The sequence below is a fragment of the Bison bison genome, unplaced genomic scaffold (assembly GCF_000754665.1).
Source record: "Bison bison bison isolate TAMUID 2011002044 unplaced genomic scaffold, Bison_UMD1.0 scf7180017864356, whole genome shotgun sequence".
NCBI classification, from domain to species: Eukaryota; Metazoa; Chordata; class Mammalia; order Artiodactyla; family Bovidae; genus Bison; species Bison bison.
Window position 1 is genome coordinate 2,779,902 of NW_011494928.1, and position 16,903 is coordinate 2,796,804.

Consider the following 16,903-nt stretch of genomic DNA (forward strand, 5'->3'; position numbering starts at 1 on the left):
TGTGCCTCCAAAGGCTTACAGTGTCACAGAGCTAGACTGTCTTCAGCTTCCAGAAACAGAAGCCCACTTGTCACCAAGTTAAGAAAGCTGTAATTAAAAGGAAACGTTATAGCGTTCAGCTGTTCTGTGTTTAAACAGCCCATTGCACAGCATGTTCCTTTCCTGCGCTAAAAGGGAGAGAAGACGAAAGGAACAAAGCTAACCCACAATCCTTTGTGGCTTTGTCGTGTATCTTCACACTTCTCAGGAGACTAGGATTTCAACCCGGCCCATCTTGATTTACATACTCTCTGATGTGCATGCAATCTGGTTCACAGTCCCTGTCTCTATCCCGCTGACGAATATTTGTAATGTAAAGACCACCGTTACTACATACTCCAAACGATTCCTCTTTACTTCCAGTCTGATGGGAGATACTACCACCCACTTTTCTAGCTTTTCCCCTGACTTAGACTAGGAAAACTGTTTTTCTGGTAGGCAGTAAGCACTTAACCTATCTCTGTTTATTTGCCTCACCTAATGCGTAGAGAAGAGAAAAGTTGTTCTTTGAAAATAATCCCCTGATGGCATAAGGTGGCATGTGGGTCCAGCTCAGCTGAAACACATTTCTGTGTTGCAGGAGCATGAAGACAGCCTGGGCCCTTAGTCTGTCATTGCTTCCTGGGGAATCTGGCTTCTTGACTGCTTCTGTCTTGCAAGCTTAGACCTGTAACCCCTGATGGGGCCATCCCCTATTAGGGTTCCATCAAGTGTGTGTGTGCTCAGTCATGTCCTGGCTCTTCGCAACCCCATGGACTGTAGCCCACCAGGCTCCTCTGCCCATGGGATTTCTCAGGCAAAAATACTGGAGTGGGTTGCCATTTCCTCCTCCAGGGAATCTTCCCAACCCAGGGATTGATCCTGTGTCTCCTGCATTGGCAGGTGGATCCTTTACTACTGAGCCACCAGGGAAGCCCCAGGGTTCCATCAAGTAGGCAAGTTAAACTCTTTGATGGCACCCTGACTAGCATTAACCTCTCTGGGTCTTCTCTAACTCAATGGCCACATTTCTTAATCACTGAACTCTCCCCTACCCCTCCCAAGAGGGCTGTCCCATTTCTAATACAGCTCTCCCTCCATCAGGGCGACACTTGGTCAGAGTCATCAACAACATCATTTCTTCTCACTGGATCCCCAACAAGCCTCTCTTTTCTCCATAGCAGCCATGTGGGCCATAGGAAAACACCTGAAGAAACTTTAGGAAAATAATAAAAATCTTAAAACTGCTTCAGATATTATTGTAAGAAAATGAATTTTAAACCAGATTCTAGAAGGGATTTTCCTTCCTACCACTGTTTCTAACCTCCAGCCTGCTTCTCCTGCCTTGCATGTAAATATCCGTTTTAGCCCTGTACTGTGCTTTCTTCCTTCCAAGGCAGACAGTTATTCATGATCAAATCACAGAAATAGTGTGTAGTATTTTCCCTCAAGTTTGGTGTGCGCGCTGAACTTGAATGAACAGCTTGCAAACAACTCCTATGGGAGTTCACTGAGATTCTGCAGCTCAGTGTTTGGGAAGCTTCTCCCATAGCTCATCCCTCTTGATTGATTTTGAAATTTTGATTGGTAGTTTTACCATTGCGAGTAGGGTGGATTGGAATCAGAGCTAGGGGAGGGGTCTGGAAGCTTTTCTAAAGGGAAAGCTGTGAGATAGTCACCTCTGGGTCTCGTAACCCAGAGAGATGGGTGATTCTTTAAAGGAAAACTTAACTGGTTTATGGCCCAACACCCTGCTGCCCACACATTCCAGCAGTAGCTGCTGGCTCCAAGTATTTTCATTCCCATCCCATTTTTTGAAGCTTTTTCGGGACCCTCCGACTTTTGATGTTAACTTTAGAATCCAGTAGAGATGCAACACACCCCTCGTGGCTCTCTGTTTACTCCTTTGCACCTGTCTTTACCGAAAATGGTCAAAGAGAAACGTCCCGACATGAATTCTGTTATGTGGGCTGTTCACAACCTCGCTTACGACCATCTCTGCCGCACACCCCTGCAGCAACGCTCAGGCTGTGACTTCTCTTAACCCCCACGTTGTTGATCAGCCCAGCTGGCGGTGTCTCCCCCTCCCCACCCTGTGCTGAGCCCAGCGCTGCCACCCCAGCACACTCTGGCTTTGCATGTTCTTACTGGCTCTGAGGAAGCACGTCTTCTTTAAATGGGCACTGCTAGTGAAAGCAGACTCATTCCGTCTAATAGGCTCATGCCAGATGAATTGGACTTGGGATCCAATGAAATGCAATCACCTTTCAGGCTAGAAGGGAGCCTGAGAAATGAGGCCTGGGGGAGAGAGACAGAGTCGTTCATGAAATGGGAGGCTTAAGTGGTAGGTTATGAAATTGCGGGAGGGTTGATGGTGAACTGCTGGTCTAGATTCTGTGTCCCTTGTCAGAAATTCATTGTAAAACTCAGGGACGATTTGGGAAACCTGGTTTTACATGAAATCTTGGTTTCACTAGGAGCAAAAGCCCTAGAAGTGAGCGTCAGAGGCTGCTAGCCTTATTGATGGATGGAGAGATACTCACAGGGTTTCTCCAGCTCACCGTGATCTGCTTTCTCCTTGCCCATCTCCCCTGCTCCTTTCAAGGTTTCTGGTCTAGAGTATTTGAAACAACAAAGGTGAATGGGGGAGATACAACACACACATGCACGCACACACAGAAGGAGAGAGAACTGTAAAAAGTCACCCCCACATTGAGCAGCACTCCCTGCGCTGCTTAGTATTTGATAATAACCAAAATGGGAAAAAAATTTGAAAAAGAATAGACACATGTGTGTGTATAACTGAATCACTTTGCTGTACACCTGAAACTAACATAGCATTGTTAATCAATTACACTCCAATATAAAATGAAGTTTTTTAAACTACCATAAAAGTAATCAAAAATGTTTTTTGATACCAAAAAAAAAGAATAATGCACACAATCTATATGCCATATGTAAAATATATAATAAGTTTTATGCCACTAAGCATAATGATGATGTATTTCTGCATAGGGAGGGTCCCGAGGAAAATGTGGGCCTTAGGCAGTGAGGGAAAGAGTATATAATCATCCCACTGAAACTGGGAATCATTGCTTGCGTATCCTCTAAATTTCATTTTTATTTGTCTTTGGAGCAAACCAAAGTTTTATCATTTGCAGAGCTTCCATTTTACGTTGACCTACAAATTTTCACCTTCTAAAATAACTGGCCCACTCTTAACCCCCACCCCCCAAAACCAAGGTCCTCAGGTTTAAAAAAGTAAAAATCTTGGTAAGGAGGCATTCTAAAGATGATTTTTTAATGTGATTTAAAATATGGCTTAATACCCACCAGAAATAGCTTGAGAAGTTGCTTTCTCATCTTTCCTTCTATGCAGTCTGAGGTGATTTTTCATCTTTCTTTTGAAAGTTTCCATGGCAAAGTTTTTTTTCAGAATGTACCACTTGATAGCAAATGACTTTTCTTTGCTCATTAGGATGGTTATTCAAGACACTTGAATCAGCCATACATTTCATTTCATGTGGTTATCAACATGAAACATTCCCTTTGAAAAAGGCATGGTGACCTAAGGCTTGCTTCTCTTTCAGCCTAGATCTCCTCCCCTTTCTCTTTATCCCATTCTTCAAAAGACATTTTTTTTTTTTTCTGGAGTTAACATTTAGTATTTCTCAGTAAATCAATTAAATATATTAATTGGAAGATGAGTCTCTTTTTAAATGAAATTTTTGAAAAATATATCATCTCCAAGCAATTCTCTGGTACCCCATATCTTCATAGCTTTAATTAAATGTCAAGGGCAATTATGTTCTCTCTAGCAATTAAATAATCTTAAGTGTATATGGCAGCTGCAAGCAATAAGTATTTGAAATATATATGACCAGTTTTTTTTGTAAGTACACCACATTATTTATTTCATGTCATTATACATCAAATTCTAGTAATTCACATAAAATTCTTCTTCCCCTTAACTCATCTGCCCATTTCTAATTGTAATATCATAGAAATTGTATATAACATTGTTCATTGATCAGCAAAATGAAATGCAGAAAACAGAAGCCACGATTACCTTTCTAAAATATGAAATTCAGTAAACACATTGCCCTATGTGCTATAGTTAAATAAAATTACTGCCCAGGAACAAAATTAATTGACATAGTGAAATTTCAAGCTAGAGTAAATAGAGCTTGTGAATGTAGACTGATACTTTAAAATTGTTCCAGCATTTCTAGCAGTATCTTCTCTCCCCCTTAAAAAAGATCTTTCATTTCGAAAAAGATCATAAACCACACTTTGATTCTCAGAGATGAAAACATCTACAGTAATTTCAACAAAGTCTGTATTGTCTTAAGCACATTAGTCATAGATTATGGATTATACCTGGTCCAGTGGTAGAAAGTAAATTTTCCTAAACTTTCATATGAAATGTTTTATCAGTTGTTCCATAGGTGATGTTTCCCTCTCATTCTTTCCAGATTTCATTTTGTAAATCTCCTGCAAACTTTCTACTTTGGGCAGAGAAAGATAATTCACACTGTCAAGATGGCAAAAAAAAAAATTTTTTTTTCTATAAATACCCCAACTTACAGATAGAGAATTTTTAATATGAAATCCAATTTTGTTGCTTTTCCTTATTTTCTAGTATTTATAACTTCATTTCTGACATCAAATTGAGGGAATCTGAACTCTAAAAACCACATGTTTACCATCAATCCTGGTACAGATTTCAAAGTGCCTACTCATTTTTGTTAATAATGATTGGACTGTTTGTGTACTTAGAATGTAATCTACTTTGGAAAAGTAAAAGGTCTACAAATTCCTAGCTCATAAGCCACAAGGGGTTGAATGGGACTTAACCTTTCTAAATATTTTATGGGGTCAATTTATGTGCTGAGGGGATTTTTGGCAATACATTTTTTTTGTGGCATTTGTTATGCACTGTAGAGGCTGTGTTTTGAAATATGAGTTAAGTTAGAAAATAAAGGGTTCATTTAAGAAGTACAAATTGAGCCACAGGGGTGCCTGTCCAGAAAAAGCGTTTCTGTATACGCGCTCCCTTTAATACTGTGGGCTGCAGTACGTGTAATAACTTCTCAGATATGCTAATTTCATGTTGTTTCTGTGAACTCGTCAGGGGGCAACTTTGACAGCTCTTTTGATGCAGAGAAGGGTGTTGGGACCATTGTCATTGCAAAACCTTTGGATGCAGAGCAGAGGTCCATCTATAACATGAGTGTGGAGGTCACCGACGGGACAAATGTTGCTGTCACTCAGGTAAGACGTCAACTTATTAAACAGTGAGAATGCTGAGAAATCTGCTAAAGTTAGAGATGCAAGCAACTAAAATATATGTTGAAGTAGTAAATTATGTCCATGGATTTTTAGTGTCTAAAAAAAAAGAAACAATTTGCAAGAACAACCTAGACAAAGGATTCTATCAACAGTACAGTTAAATCCTCCTACATACAAATGAGTTCCATTCCGAGAGCATATTCACAAGTCCAATTTGTTTGTACGTTCAACAAAGCTAACCTAGGTACCCAACTAACACGGTCGGCTATGGTGTGTGTTAGTCACTCAGTCGGGCCTAACTCTTGGCAACCCCATGAACTGTAGCGCACCAGGCTCCTCTGTCTGTGGAATTCTCCAGGCAAAAAGACTGGAGTTGGTTGCCAATTCCTTCTCCAGGGGAACTTCCTGACCCAGGAATTGAACCTGGATCTCTCTCATTGCAGGCAGAATCTTTACCATCTGAGCCATCAAGAAATCCCTATATAGTACTATGCTGTTTGTAATACTTTTCACACAAGTAATATGTAAAAAACAAACATAAAAAATAAGATATTTTTGACCTTACAGTACAATACCTTGAAAGGCACAGTAGTACAATACAACAGTTGGCATACAGGGGGCATTTGCATCTTCAAAAGTTTGCAACTTGAAAATTCATATGTAGGGGGCTTACTGTGTTATATAACTGAGCTGCCTCTTTCAAAAAATTATGACTATTTATACATAAATGGCGGAGAAGGCAATGGCACCCCACTCCAGTACTCTTGCTTGGAAAATCCCATGGACGGAGGAGCCTGCTAGGCTGCAATCCATGGGGTCGCTAAGAGTCGGACACGACTGAGCGACTTCACTTTCACTTTTCACTTTCATGCATTGGAGAAGGAAATGGCAGCCCACTCCAGTGTTCTTGCCTGGAGAATCCCAGGGACGATGGAGCCTGGTGGGCTGCCATCTATGGGGTCCCACAGAGTTGGAAACAACTGAAGTGACTTAGCATAGCATAGCATACATAAATGGGCTTCCCTGGCGGCTCTGTCTGTAAAGAATCTGCCTGCTTACCCAGGTTTGATCCCTGAGTCGGAAAGATCCCCTGGAGAAAGGAATGGCAACCCACTCCAGTATTCCTGCCTGAAGAATCCCATGGACAGAGGAGCCTGGCAGGCTAGTCAGTGGGTCTGCACAGAGTTGGACATGACTGAGCAAGTGACGCACAGGTGCATGAAAGAGTTATGTGTGTTTGTTTCCTGATCATTTACTGCAAGATTTATCGGTTTGACCACAAAAGGAGCTTTCCTTGAATTTGCAAAGAAAAGGACATCTAGCATGGAGTTAACACACCGTGATATTCTTCACCTCTTCATGTTTTAGTCACAGAAGGTTAAAGTTGGAAAATCCCTGAATCCAAATTCATTTTACAAACTAAGAAAAGTAATATGTCCAAGGTCACACAGCTTTAATAAAAATGAGGACTGAGGGCAGGGGGCCCTGACCTCGCTCCCTGTTCCAGCCCCTCTGCCAGCGGGTCTTTGTCCTCCCTGCCTGGTGGAAGCTCTGGCTGGGGAGGCAGGGCTGTTAAACCCAGCGAAGCCTGGCCTGTTCCCAGCAGTCCTGTGTGATCCTGACATGCGCCAGGGTTGCTGACCATCACTTACACTCTGCCACCTGAGTGCTTATGGAAGGCCACTGAGAGCAGGGAAAAGGACAAGAATCCCTGGGTGAGACTCACACTGTGTTAGATACCAGTATGAAGCAGATTTACCCTAAAGCTGGGTTTGGTTTTTCTTGTGTTTTATATTTTAGTACCAGAGACCCTCGGCCGGCCCTGGCAGAGAATGGGCGCACACACGTAGCCCGTAACCCCTCCTGTCCTCTTTGCATCTCTCTCGTGTCCCCATGACCCCAGAAACAATCACTAACTGATTGAGGTTTGTTTTTTGTTTTTCCCTCATGAGCCCAGGTGCAGCCTCAACACGATGCTTCAGGTGGTGCAGATGAAATGTTTGCCAACCCTGAAGTCGGCTTATTGGTTTCTTAAGCTGATTTAAAATATGATGTAAGCTTTGGTAACAAGCTTGGTGGTTTTTAAAAGGGGCGAGTTTTTAAAAAGTGTTTCATGTGCTTGTCTAGCCAACTATCTCTGAATTTGAAGCTGTTTCAAAAACATGATGAGATTCTTTCCTTTGGGTCTATTTGTAAGTGTCGAGTAGTGAAGTTTGAATGAAGCAGTAGGGTGGGTTTTGTTGTTGTTCAGTCGCTCAGTTGTGTCCAACTCTTTGCAATCCCATGGACCACAGCACTCCAGTTAGCACTCCCCTGTCCTTCACTCTCTTCCCGAGTTTGCTCAAATTCACATCTAATGATTCAGTGATGCTGTCTAACCATCTCATCTTCTGCCGGTCGGTTTTAGTACAACGCTTTTCCTTTTCTTCATTCCAATAAACTGAAACCCAAAAGGGGGACGTGACAGGCACTGATAAGGCAGCCAGTGCGTATCAACTCCAGATCCTTCCACCAGTGCTCTTTCCTAAGGTAAACCCAAGACCCTGTTTGTCCAAGAGAATCCCCTTTATACCTATTGCACTAATGCAATCGTCAACAGCACCCAGTTCACACTCAAAGTGGTCCCAGTTGGAATAATAAACTATGCAGTCACCCTACCTAAACCCAGACTGCTTCAGAGGATCTTCAAAAGATAGTGAGAACCGAAAGGGGCCCAGGATTGAGATCCTGCAGGAATCACACACTCTAAGGACTAATTAACAACCCACGTGTAGTATTGCTAAGTCTTTAGTGCTAATTCACTTTAAATGAGAATTTAGAGTTTTTAAATTAGACATGGCTAACCATGTCTTAGCATATCCAACTTCAACTCCTTAGCACCACTTAAAAACATAAGATGTATTTGAATAAAATACAAATAAAGCGTGGAACCCTATTCATTACATACTTGTCTTTAGAGTTTTGTAACGGTTGAATTAAATGGTGATTCATTGTGCCCAGAATGTTATAGATACATGTTAAATATTTCACAACGAATTAATGAAGAGTAGATGTCACATTTTCAATAGGGTCTGAGTGGCAGGTATGCTGGCTATCCAGAGAACACAACTGATTCATGTTAACCTAAAAAAGGTAGCTAGAAACTTGTATTTCAGAATTTCAGTAGGACCAAATGGTAAATCATTCAGTAGCATCTACTCCATGAATATTTCTTGAGTTCATGCCATGTGTAGGGAGCTTACTACATGCTTGAAGTCAGAGTGGTTCAGAGTTTTAAATCGAGACGACTGATGTGCACCTATTTTTTAAAAAATTAATTGAGAGAATGTGTTACAAGCCTTTGAATGGGCACATTGTTCACATCCTGCTTTCGTTGATCTTACTTCAGACCAGTATACAGTTGACTTGTCTCTAGGGCAGTTCCCTGGTAGTTCAGACGGTAAAGGATCCGCCTGCAATGCGGGAGACCCGGGTTCGATCCCTGAGTCAGGAAAATCTCCTGGAGAAGGGAATGGCAACCCACTCGAGTATCCTGGTCTGGAGAATTCCATGGACAGAGGAGCCTGGCGGGCTACAGTCCATGGGGTTGCAAAGAGTTGGACATGACTGAGTGACTTGTACTTTCAATTTTCACTAGGGCAGTTCAGTTTGCATTAGGGCAAACTTAGTGGTTCCCCTTGGCAAGGCCAAGCTCAGTAGGTTACTAAAGAGTATCAAGAGATTTTTCTTATCAAAAGTTTCCAAGTTACTCTGTGTCTCCAGGGCCGTGAGCTTCTTCTTTAAAAAAAAAAAAAAAAAAAATTATTTATTTATTTGGCCTCACCAGGTCTTAGTCGTGGCATACAAACTCTTGTTCTTTTGTTTTTTTTTTTTTTTTGAGGCATACGAACTCTTACCTGTGGCATGTGAGATCTTGTTCCCCAACTGGGGATTGAACCTGGGGCCCCTGCATTGGGAGCTTAGAGTCTTAACCACTGGCCCTCAGGGAAGCCGTGGGCTTCTTAAGAAGTGAGAACAGTGTTCAAGGTACAGATTTGCGTGCCATCATTCTTACCATCAGAAAACCAGTCCTCTGTCTCTCCGTCTGTATTTGGGATGAAGACCTCTCCAGCCTCTGCCGTTCAGGCCTCTGCCCACCTGAGCCATGGCTCCTGGTGGTGCCTACAGGGGCAATTTCTGGCTTAGTCACAGCCCTCGATATCAAGGACGTTTTTACAAGAAGGATATCCGGGGAAAAGAAAAGCGCTCTAGATTTCTTTTAGCAATCGCTAATGCACACTCCAACCCATGACCCAAGGCAACTTAATGACTTACCATCAAACGGAGATTCTTCACCCCGTAACTAAAATGTCCTGTAGTCCGAAAACACCTGTTCAGTTTTCTTTAGGGAACTTTTCTAGACTTTGTTCCTTTGGAACCATAAAACATGGTATGACAAGGGCTTCAAATCAGCCATAAACAACCTGTTGAGTTTCACTTCACAAATGTCAAATAAATCAGAGCCTCAGGGACCTCTGTGTCTACATGAAAGCCCTCCCTTCATCTGCGGTTTTGTCCTGTTCTCCCAGGATTCTTGTGCCTCAGAGCTACAATATCTGGTGACGAATAAACATCTTTTTCTCTCTGAGATTCTCCAGCACAAGTACGGAATGTAAAAAGGTGCTGTGGACTTCAAGTTATAAAGACTCAGATGCACTAAACAAAAGAACAAGCATCCTCTTTACAGAAACCTCCTGCCAAGATGGACAAGGGCCTCTGTATAAAAGAGGTGTTGATTTTATGTGTTAAGAAGTGCTGATATTATTGTGCTGTATATAATATAGCTTGTGTGCTCAGAAGCTCAGTCATGTCCAACTCTTCGTGACTCCATGGACTGTAGCTCGCCAGGCTCCTCTGTCCATGGGATTCTCCAGGCAAGAATATTAGGGTGGGGTGCCATTCCCTTCCCTTGTGGGATGGCTACCTTTGATGGCTCTTTAACAGTCTTCTCTTTGCCTATAACCAGCTACCATTTTTTAGTGCTGTCTGTATTCCAAAATTGTCCCAAGTTTTAAGAGCTGACTTCCAATTTCTACACATAAAATATCATGGAATGGTAGCAAATAATTCATGACTGGCACCAGAAATAACCTTCATTGCTATAGACCAGAGCATGAATAATGATGAATGGAGAAATTTAAAACCTCCACCCTAGTTCCAGCTGTGTTCCCATCTGTCCCCACCCGCTCCCAGCTTCTACATCCAGCTGCCTCCAGCAAGTCCATGCAAACCAGAACCTAGTTGTCAGGATGTCCCTGGGGGTCCAGTGGTTAAGACTTTGCCTTCCAATGCAATGGGTGCAGGTTATATCTCCAGTCAGGGGCTAAGCTCCTACATGCCTTGCAGCCAAAAAACAAAAGAGAAACAAAAAGGAATCAATATAATAACAAATTTGATAAAGATTTTTAAAATGGTCTACATTAAAAAAGAATCTAGTGCAAACAAACTAAACTCCCCAAGACAGCTTGTTGGAAACTATCCAACAGGTCCTGAAATTCATGAAAGTGTTGATAAATTTTGGTATGCTTGTACATATTTTCAGAGAGTAGCTCCTCAGTATTAATCAGGTTTTAAAATGGGTAGTTGCCCTAAAAATGGTTAAGGTAAAGTAACTCTTCAACACTTTCATTACTGGGAAACTCCAGTTAAAAATTTCAGTATGCAACCACCCAGACTTCCTAGGAAACGCCACATCGTGTGTGCAACCCCATGGACTATAGCACTCTGGGCTCCTCTGTTCATGGATTTTTTTAGGCAAGAAATACTGGAGTGGTTTGCCATTTCCTCCTCCAGGGGATCCTCCTGACCCAGGAATCAAAACTGCATCTCCTGTGTCTCCTGCATTGACAGGCAGACTCTTCACCACTGAGCCACCAGTGAAGCACACATACCTGAGGGAGTTATTGGCTTTGTAATACCTTCGTAATACCTTCCTGCTCCGGTGATGGGGCTGGCTCTTGCCATACCATTTCAAAGCACTGTCATTCTGAGTTAAGAAAGAGAATGAGTTTGCTTACCAAAGCCCCAAATAGTGACAGCCTATGGTGAACAGTGTCGGATTCATGATCTTCGAACAAGATGCACCTTTGGGACCAAGGGTCAGGCTTGATCACTCAAGAGCTTTTGTGTAGTAGAGTTTTATTAAAGTATAAAATGGCACAGAGAAAGCTTCTAACATAGACACCAGAAGGGGGATGGAGAGTGCCCCATCGCTAGTCTACGCTAGGGAGTTATATACTTTTTAATTAGTTATTACAGTAAATCAAAAGAGTGTCTCAAGGTTGTAAATATCGTACTAGATCCACTCTTATAATTTACATTTTAAGATAAGAGGATTAGCCAGAAGGTTTGAAAGAGAAACTGTCCTTGAGCAGGATACATTGTTTTTATATAATCCTTAGTACAGAGTTTAAACTGAGTTATTTGTTGTGTAATCATCAGTTCTGGGCTTAAGAAAAAGAATTATGAACATTTTATGTGACTAAGACTAAGGAACGTAGAGGAAAAAAAAGACGTTCGTCCTTTCCTCCTCCTTGAGAATTCCAGATCCCTGTCTCCTCCTGGAGAGCCCCAGACCCCTCTCGCCTCCTCAGGGACCCCAGACTTCTTATCAACCTGCCTAGGAACTGACTTTCTCAGTAGCAAATAGGAATTTAGCTTCCCTGAAGAATTTTTTTAAAAATAGAAACATTCTGTAAAAAAAAAAAGGCGGGGGTGGGGCGGGCGGCGGGTGCAGTATTCTTCAGTGTTATGGAAGTGTTCCCCACTTTGATGCCATGCCAGGCCAGAGGTGAGCAGACGTATCTGGCCCGGCAGAGAATGATGAAAGGATTAGGAGAAGGGGGGCCTTCTGGCTGGTGGGAACATGAGGCATCACAGGAATACTGGCTGTTGTAAGAGGGGAAGGAGGAACATCAGGTGGAACAGAAGGCTTATAAAGAGCAGAAATAATGAGCTGCTGAGAAGGATGAGGTTGTCCATGCATACATGAGCACTACAGATCCATGTGAAGAGAGATTCTATTCTTAGCACCCAGACTGTGGTCTCTATACACCATTTTCCATGGGAAGGAAACCAGGATTCCTTGTAGAACTAGCTGATTCCAGGTCTGGGACAGAAGCCTCGGCATCTTATCCTGCCAGAAAAGGCTAGTGGAATATTGTTTGACAGTAACAAGAGACAATTCAAACTGCATTCTACTAGTTAAAGATGGAAATGTTTGAGCATCAAAAAGAATTATGACTACAATGGACAGAAACAAACGAAATAGATAAAACCTGTGTTTATACTATAATCAAAAACAAACAAACTCATTTAACTCTCACAGTGCCTCCATAAGGCAGGTACTATTTGCCGTGAACAGAATGTACCGCCATCCCACACCCAAGGTGCCTGTGCCCTCCCAGCCTTTAGAATTTGTAAATATGTCATTCCATGGCAAAGGGGGCCCTGCAGATATGATTAAGGTTACAGATCTTAGCTTGTGAGACTCACCTAGATGACTCCGATGGATTCAGTCTAATCACATGAGCCCTTAGGCAGACGATCCTGTCCAGCTGAAGCTGGAAGCAATACAGCTAAATGAGAAACCAGAGATGTCCGAATGGGACAGGATTTGAAATATCATCACTAGTCTGAATAACTAGTCACTCATTCATGTCCAACTCTTTGTGATCCCATGGACTGTAGCCTACCAGGCTCCTCCATCCATGGAATTTTCCAGGCAAGAGGACTGGGGTGGGTTGCCATTTCCTTCTCCAGGGGATCTTCCCAACCCAGGGATCGAACCCAGGTCTCCCGCATTGTAGGCAGACGCTTTAACCTCTGAGCCACCAGGGAAGCCCCTGTCTGAATGTGGAAAATGCAGCAGGCCCGGAAGGGAGGCAGCCTTTTGGATCCTGCTGAAAGCCAGCAAGGACGCAGGGACCGCAGGCCTTGAACCTCAAGAAACTGAGCGCAGCCAACAACCCAAGTGAACCTTCGAACTGGTTCATCCTCAGACCTTCCAGAAGGGGACACAGCTCTGAGGACCCCTTGATTTGGGGCTTGTGAGACTCAAAGCCATACCATACCTCAACATCTGACCTGCAGAACTAGGAATAATACATGAGTATTGTTTTAAACTGATAAAACTGTGATGATGTATGTTGGAAGTAGGAAAATAACCCCCTATTATCATCCCCATTTTACAGATAAGGAAACTGAAGCAAAACAGCTTTAAGTAACTTCAGTATATGAGGGTTCAGATATAGGTAGTTGGATTCCAGAACCTCTTCTGTGTTCTCAACCACTATACTGTGATGCCTCTCAAAAGGAAGATGATGTCTTTGCTAATTATTCCAAGGCAGGAAGAGACACTCAATTGGCTCTGCTGTTATTAGGGGGGACACTTTTAAAGATGACTGCCTGGTAAACATGGCGCTACCTTTGGCCATTAGACTGTCTCATAGCCAGTCGTATATGCTAGGAAGACGGCAAAACACGTCAACCACCTCGTAGCCCCGCTTTCCACCCACTGAGCTTACGGGCCACAGAGACACACATTAGCAAGGAAGAGAAAGGAGCAGTTCTTAACAGTTTTTTCCATGCATCTACCAAACACGTATGAACTGCTGTATCTTCATAGGGAAGTGAAGTGGTAGTCACACAGTGGTGTCCAACTCTCTGCAACCCCATGGACTGTAGCCCGCCAGACTCCTCTGTCCATAGGATTCTCCAGGCAAGAACACTGGAGTGGGTTGCCATTATCTTCATAGTAGGTTTAAACAAATCTAGAGCCTGCCTTTATATCTTCAGTTTTCTTGAAGAGATCTCTAGTCTTTCCCATTCCATTGTTTTCCTCTATTTCTTTGCACTGATCACTGAGGAAGGCTTTCTTATCTCTCCTTGCTATTCTTTGGAACTCTACATTCAAATGGATATATCTTTCCTTTTCTCCTTTGCCTTTTGCTTCTCTTCTTTTCTCAGCTATTTTTAAGATCTCCTCAGACAACCATTTTGCCTTTTTGGATTTCTTTTTCTTGGGGATGGTTTTGATCACTACCTCCTGTATGATGTTACAAACCTCCGTCCATGGTTCTTCAGGCACGGGATCTCATCCCTTGAGTCTATTTGTTACTTCCACTGTACAGTCATAAGGGATTGATTTAGGTCATACCTGAATGGTCTAGTGGTTTTCCCTACTTTCTTCAATTTAAGTCTGAATTTTGCAATAAGGAGCTCATGATCTGAGCCACAGGCAACTCCTGGTCTTGTTTTTTCTGGCTGTATAGAGCTTCTCCATCTCAGCTGCAAAGAATATAATCGATCTAATTCCAGTATTAACGATCTGGTGATGACTATGTGTAGAGTCTTCTCTTGTGTTGTTTAAAGAGTGTGTTCGCTATGACAGTGCATTCTCTTGTCAAGTCTGTTAGCCTTTGCCCTGCTTTATTCTGTACTCCAAGGCCAAACTTGCCTGTTACTGTGGGTATCTCTTGACTTCCTATTTTTGCATTCCAGTCCCCTATTATGAAACAGACATCTCTATTTGGTATTAGTTCTAGAAGGTCTCGTAGGTCTTCATAGAACCATTTAACTTCACCTTCTTCAGCATTCCCTGGTGGCTCAGATGGTAAAGTGTCTGCCTGTAATGCAGGAGATCTGGGTTTAATCCCTGGGTTGGGAAGATCCCCTGGAGAAGGAAATAGCAACCTACTCCAGTATCCTTGCCTAGAAAGTTCCATCAATGGAGGAGCCTGGTGGGCTTCAGTCCACGGGGTCACAAAGAGTCGGACACAACTGAGTGACTTCACTTTCACTTTCTTTCTTTGGCATTACTGGTTGGAGCACAGACTTGGGTTACTGTGATATTGAATGGTTTGCCTTGGAAATGAACAGAGATCATTCTGTTGTTTTTGAGAGTGCACCCAAGTACTGCATTTTGAACTCTTGTTGACTCTGAGAGCTACTCCATTTCTTCTAAGGGATTCTTGCCCACAGTAGTAGATATCATGGTCATCTGAATTAAATTCACCCATTCCAGTCCATTTTAGTTCACTGATTCCTAAAATGTCGATGTTCACTCTTGCCATCTGCTGTTTGACCACTTTCAATTTATCTTCATTCATGGACCTAACATTCCAGGTTCCTATGCAATATTGTTCTTTACAGCATCAGACTTTACTTCCATCACAAGTCACTTCCACAACTGGGCATTGTTTTCTCTTTGGCTCAGCCTTTTTATTCTTTCTGGAGCTGTTTCTCCACTCCTCTCCAGTAATATATCAGGCACGTACTGACCTGGGGAGCTCATCTTTCAGTGTCATCTTTTTGCCTTTTCATACTGTTCTTGGCGTTCTCAAGGCAAGAATACTGAAGTAGTTTGCCATTGCCTTCTCCAGTGAACCACATTTTGTCAGAACTCTCTACCACGCCCATGCGTCTTCGGTGGCCCTACACTGCATGGCTCGTAGTTTCATTGAGTTAGAAAAGGCTGTGATCCAAGTATTGTTTGGTTAGTTTTCTGTAACTGTGTTTTTCATTCTGTCTGCCCTCTGGTAGACAAGGATAAGAGGCTTGTGAAAGCTTTCTGATGTGAGGGACTGGCTGTAGGGGAATCTGAGTCTTGCTCTGATGGGCAGGGCCATGCTCAGTAAATTTTTAATCCAATTTTCTGTTGATAGGTGGGGCTATGTTCCCTACCTGTAGTTTGGCCTGAGGGGTAATGGCAGGAATAGTGACCTCCTTCAAAAGGACTTACACCAGGACTGTTGTATTCAGTGCCCCTGACCCCACCGCAGGCCACTGTCAACCCACGCCTTTGCTAGAGATTCCTGTACACTCACAGGCAAGTCTGGCTTAGTCTCTTGTGGGGCACAATAAAGGACAGAAATGATATGGACCTAACAGAAGCAGAAGATATTAAGAAGAGGTGGCAACAATACACAGAAGATCAACAATACACACAAAAAATCTTAATGACCCAGATAACCATGATAGTGTGATCACTCACCTAGAGCCAAACATCCTGGAATGTGAAGTCAAGGGGGCCTTGCTGCTGCTGCTGCTGCTAAGTCGCTTCAGTTGTGTCCAATTCTGTGCGACCCCATAGACGGCAGCCCACCAGGCTCCCCCATCCCTGGGATTCTCCAGAAAAGAACACTGGAGAGGGTTGCCATTTCCTTCTCCAGTGCATGAAAGTGAAAAGTCAAAGTGAAGTTGCTCAGTCATGTCCGACTCTTCATGACGCCATGGACTGTAGCCCACCAGGCTCCTCCATCCATGGGATTCTCCAGGCAAGAGTACTGGAGTGAGTTGCCATTGCCTTCTCCAAAATTCCAGCTGAACTATGTCAAATCCTAAAAGATGATGTTGTTAAAGTGTTGCACTCACTATGCCAGCAAATTTGGAAACCTCAGCAGTGACCACAGGACTGGAAAAGGTCAGTTTTCATTCCAGTTGCAAAGAAAAGCAATGCCAAAGAATGCTCAAACTACCACACAACTGCACTCATCTCACACACTAGCAAAGTAATGCTCAAATTTCTCCAAGCCAGGCTTCAACAGTACATGAA

At 42.8% G+C, this 16,903-nt stretch overlaps 1 protein-coding gene across 1 annotated transcript in view; it reads left to right on the top strand.

Moving 5' to 3' along the window:
• Nucleotides 1-16,903, top strand: part of FAT3 (FAT atypical cadherin 3) — a 644,263-nt gene that overhangs the window by 477,483 nt on the left and 149,877 nt on the right. Inside the window, exon 6 of the mRNA XM_010855186.1 lies at nt 5,153-5,292. Coding sequence (XP_010853488.1) covers nt 5,153-5,292 — 140 coding nt within the window. The remainder of the gene's footprint in view (nt 1-5,152; nt 5,293-16,903) is intronic.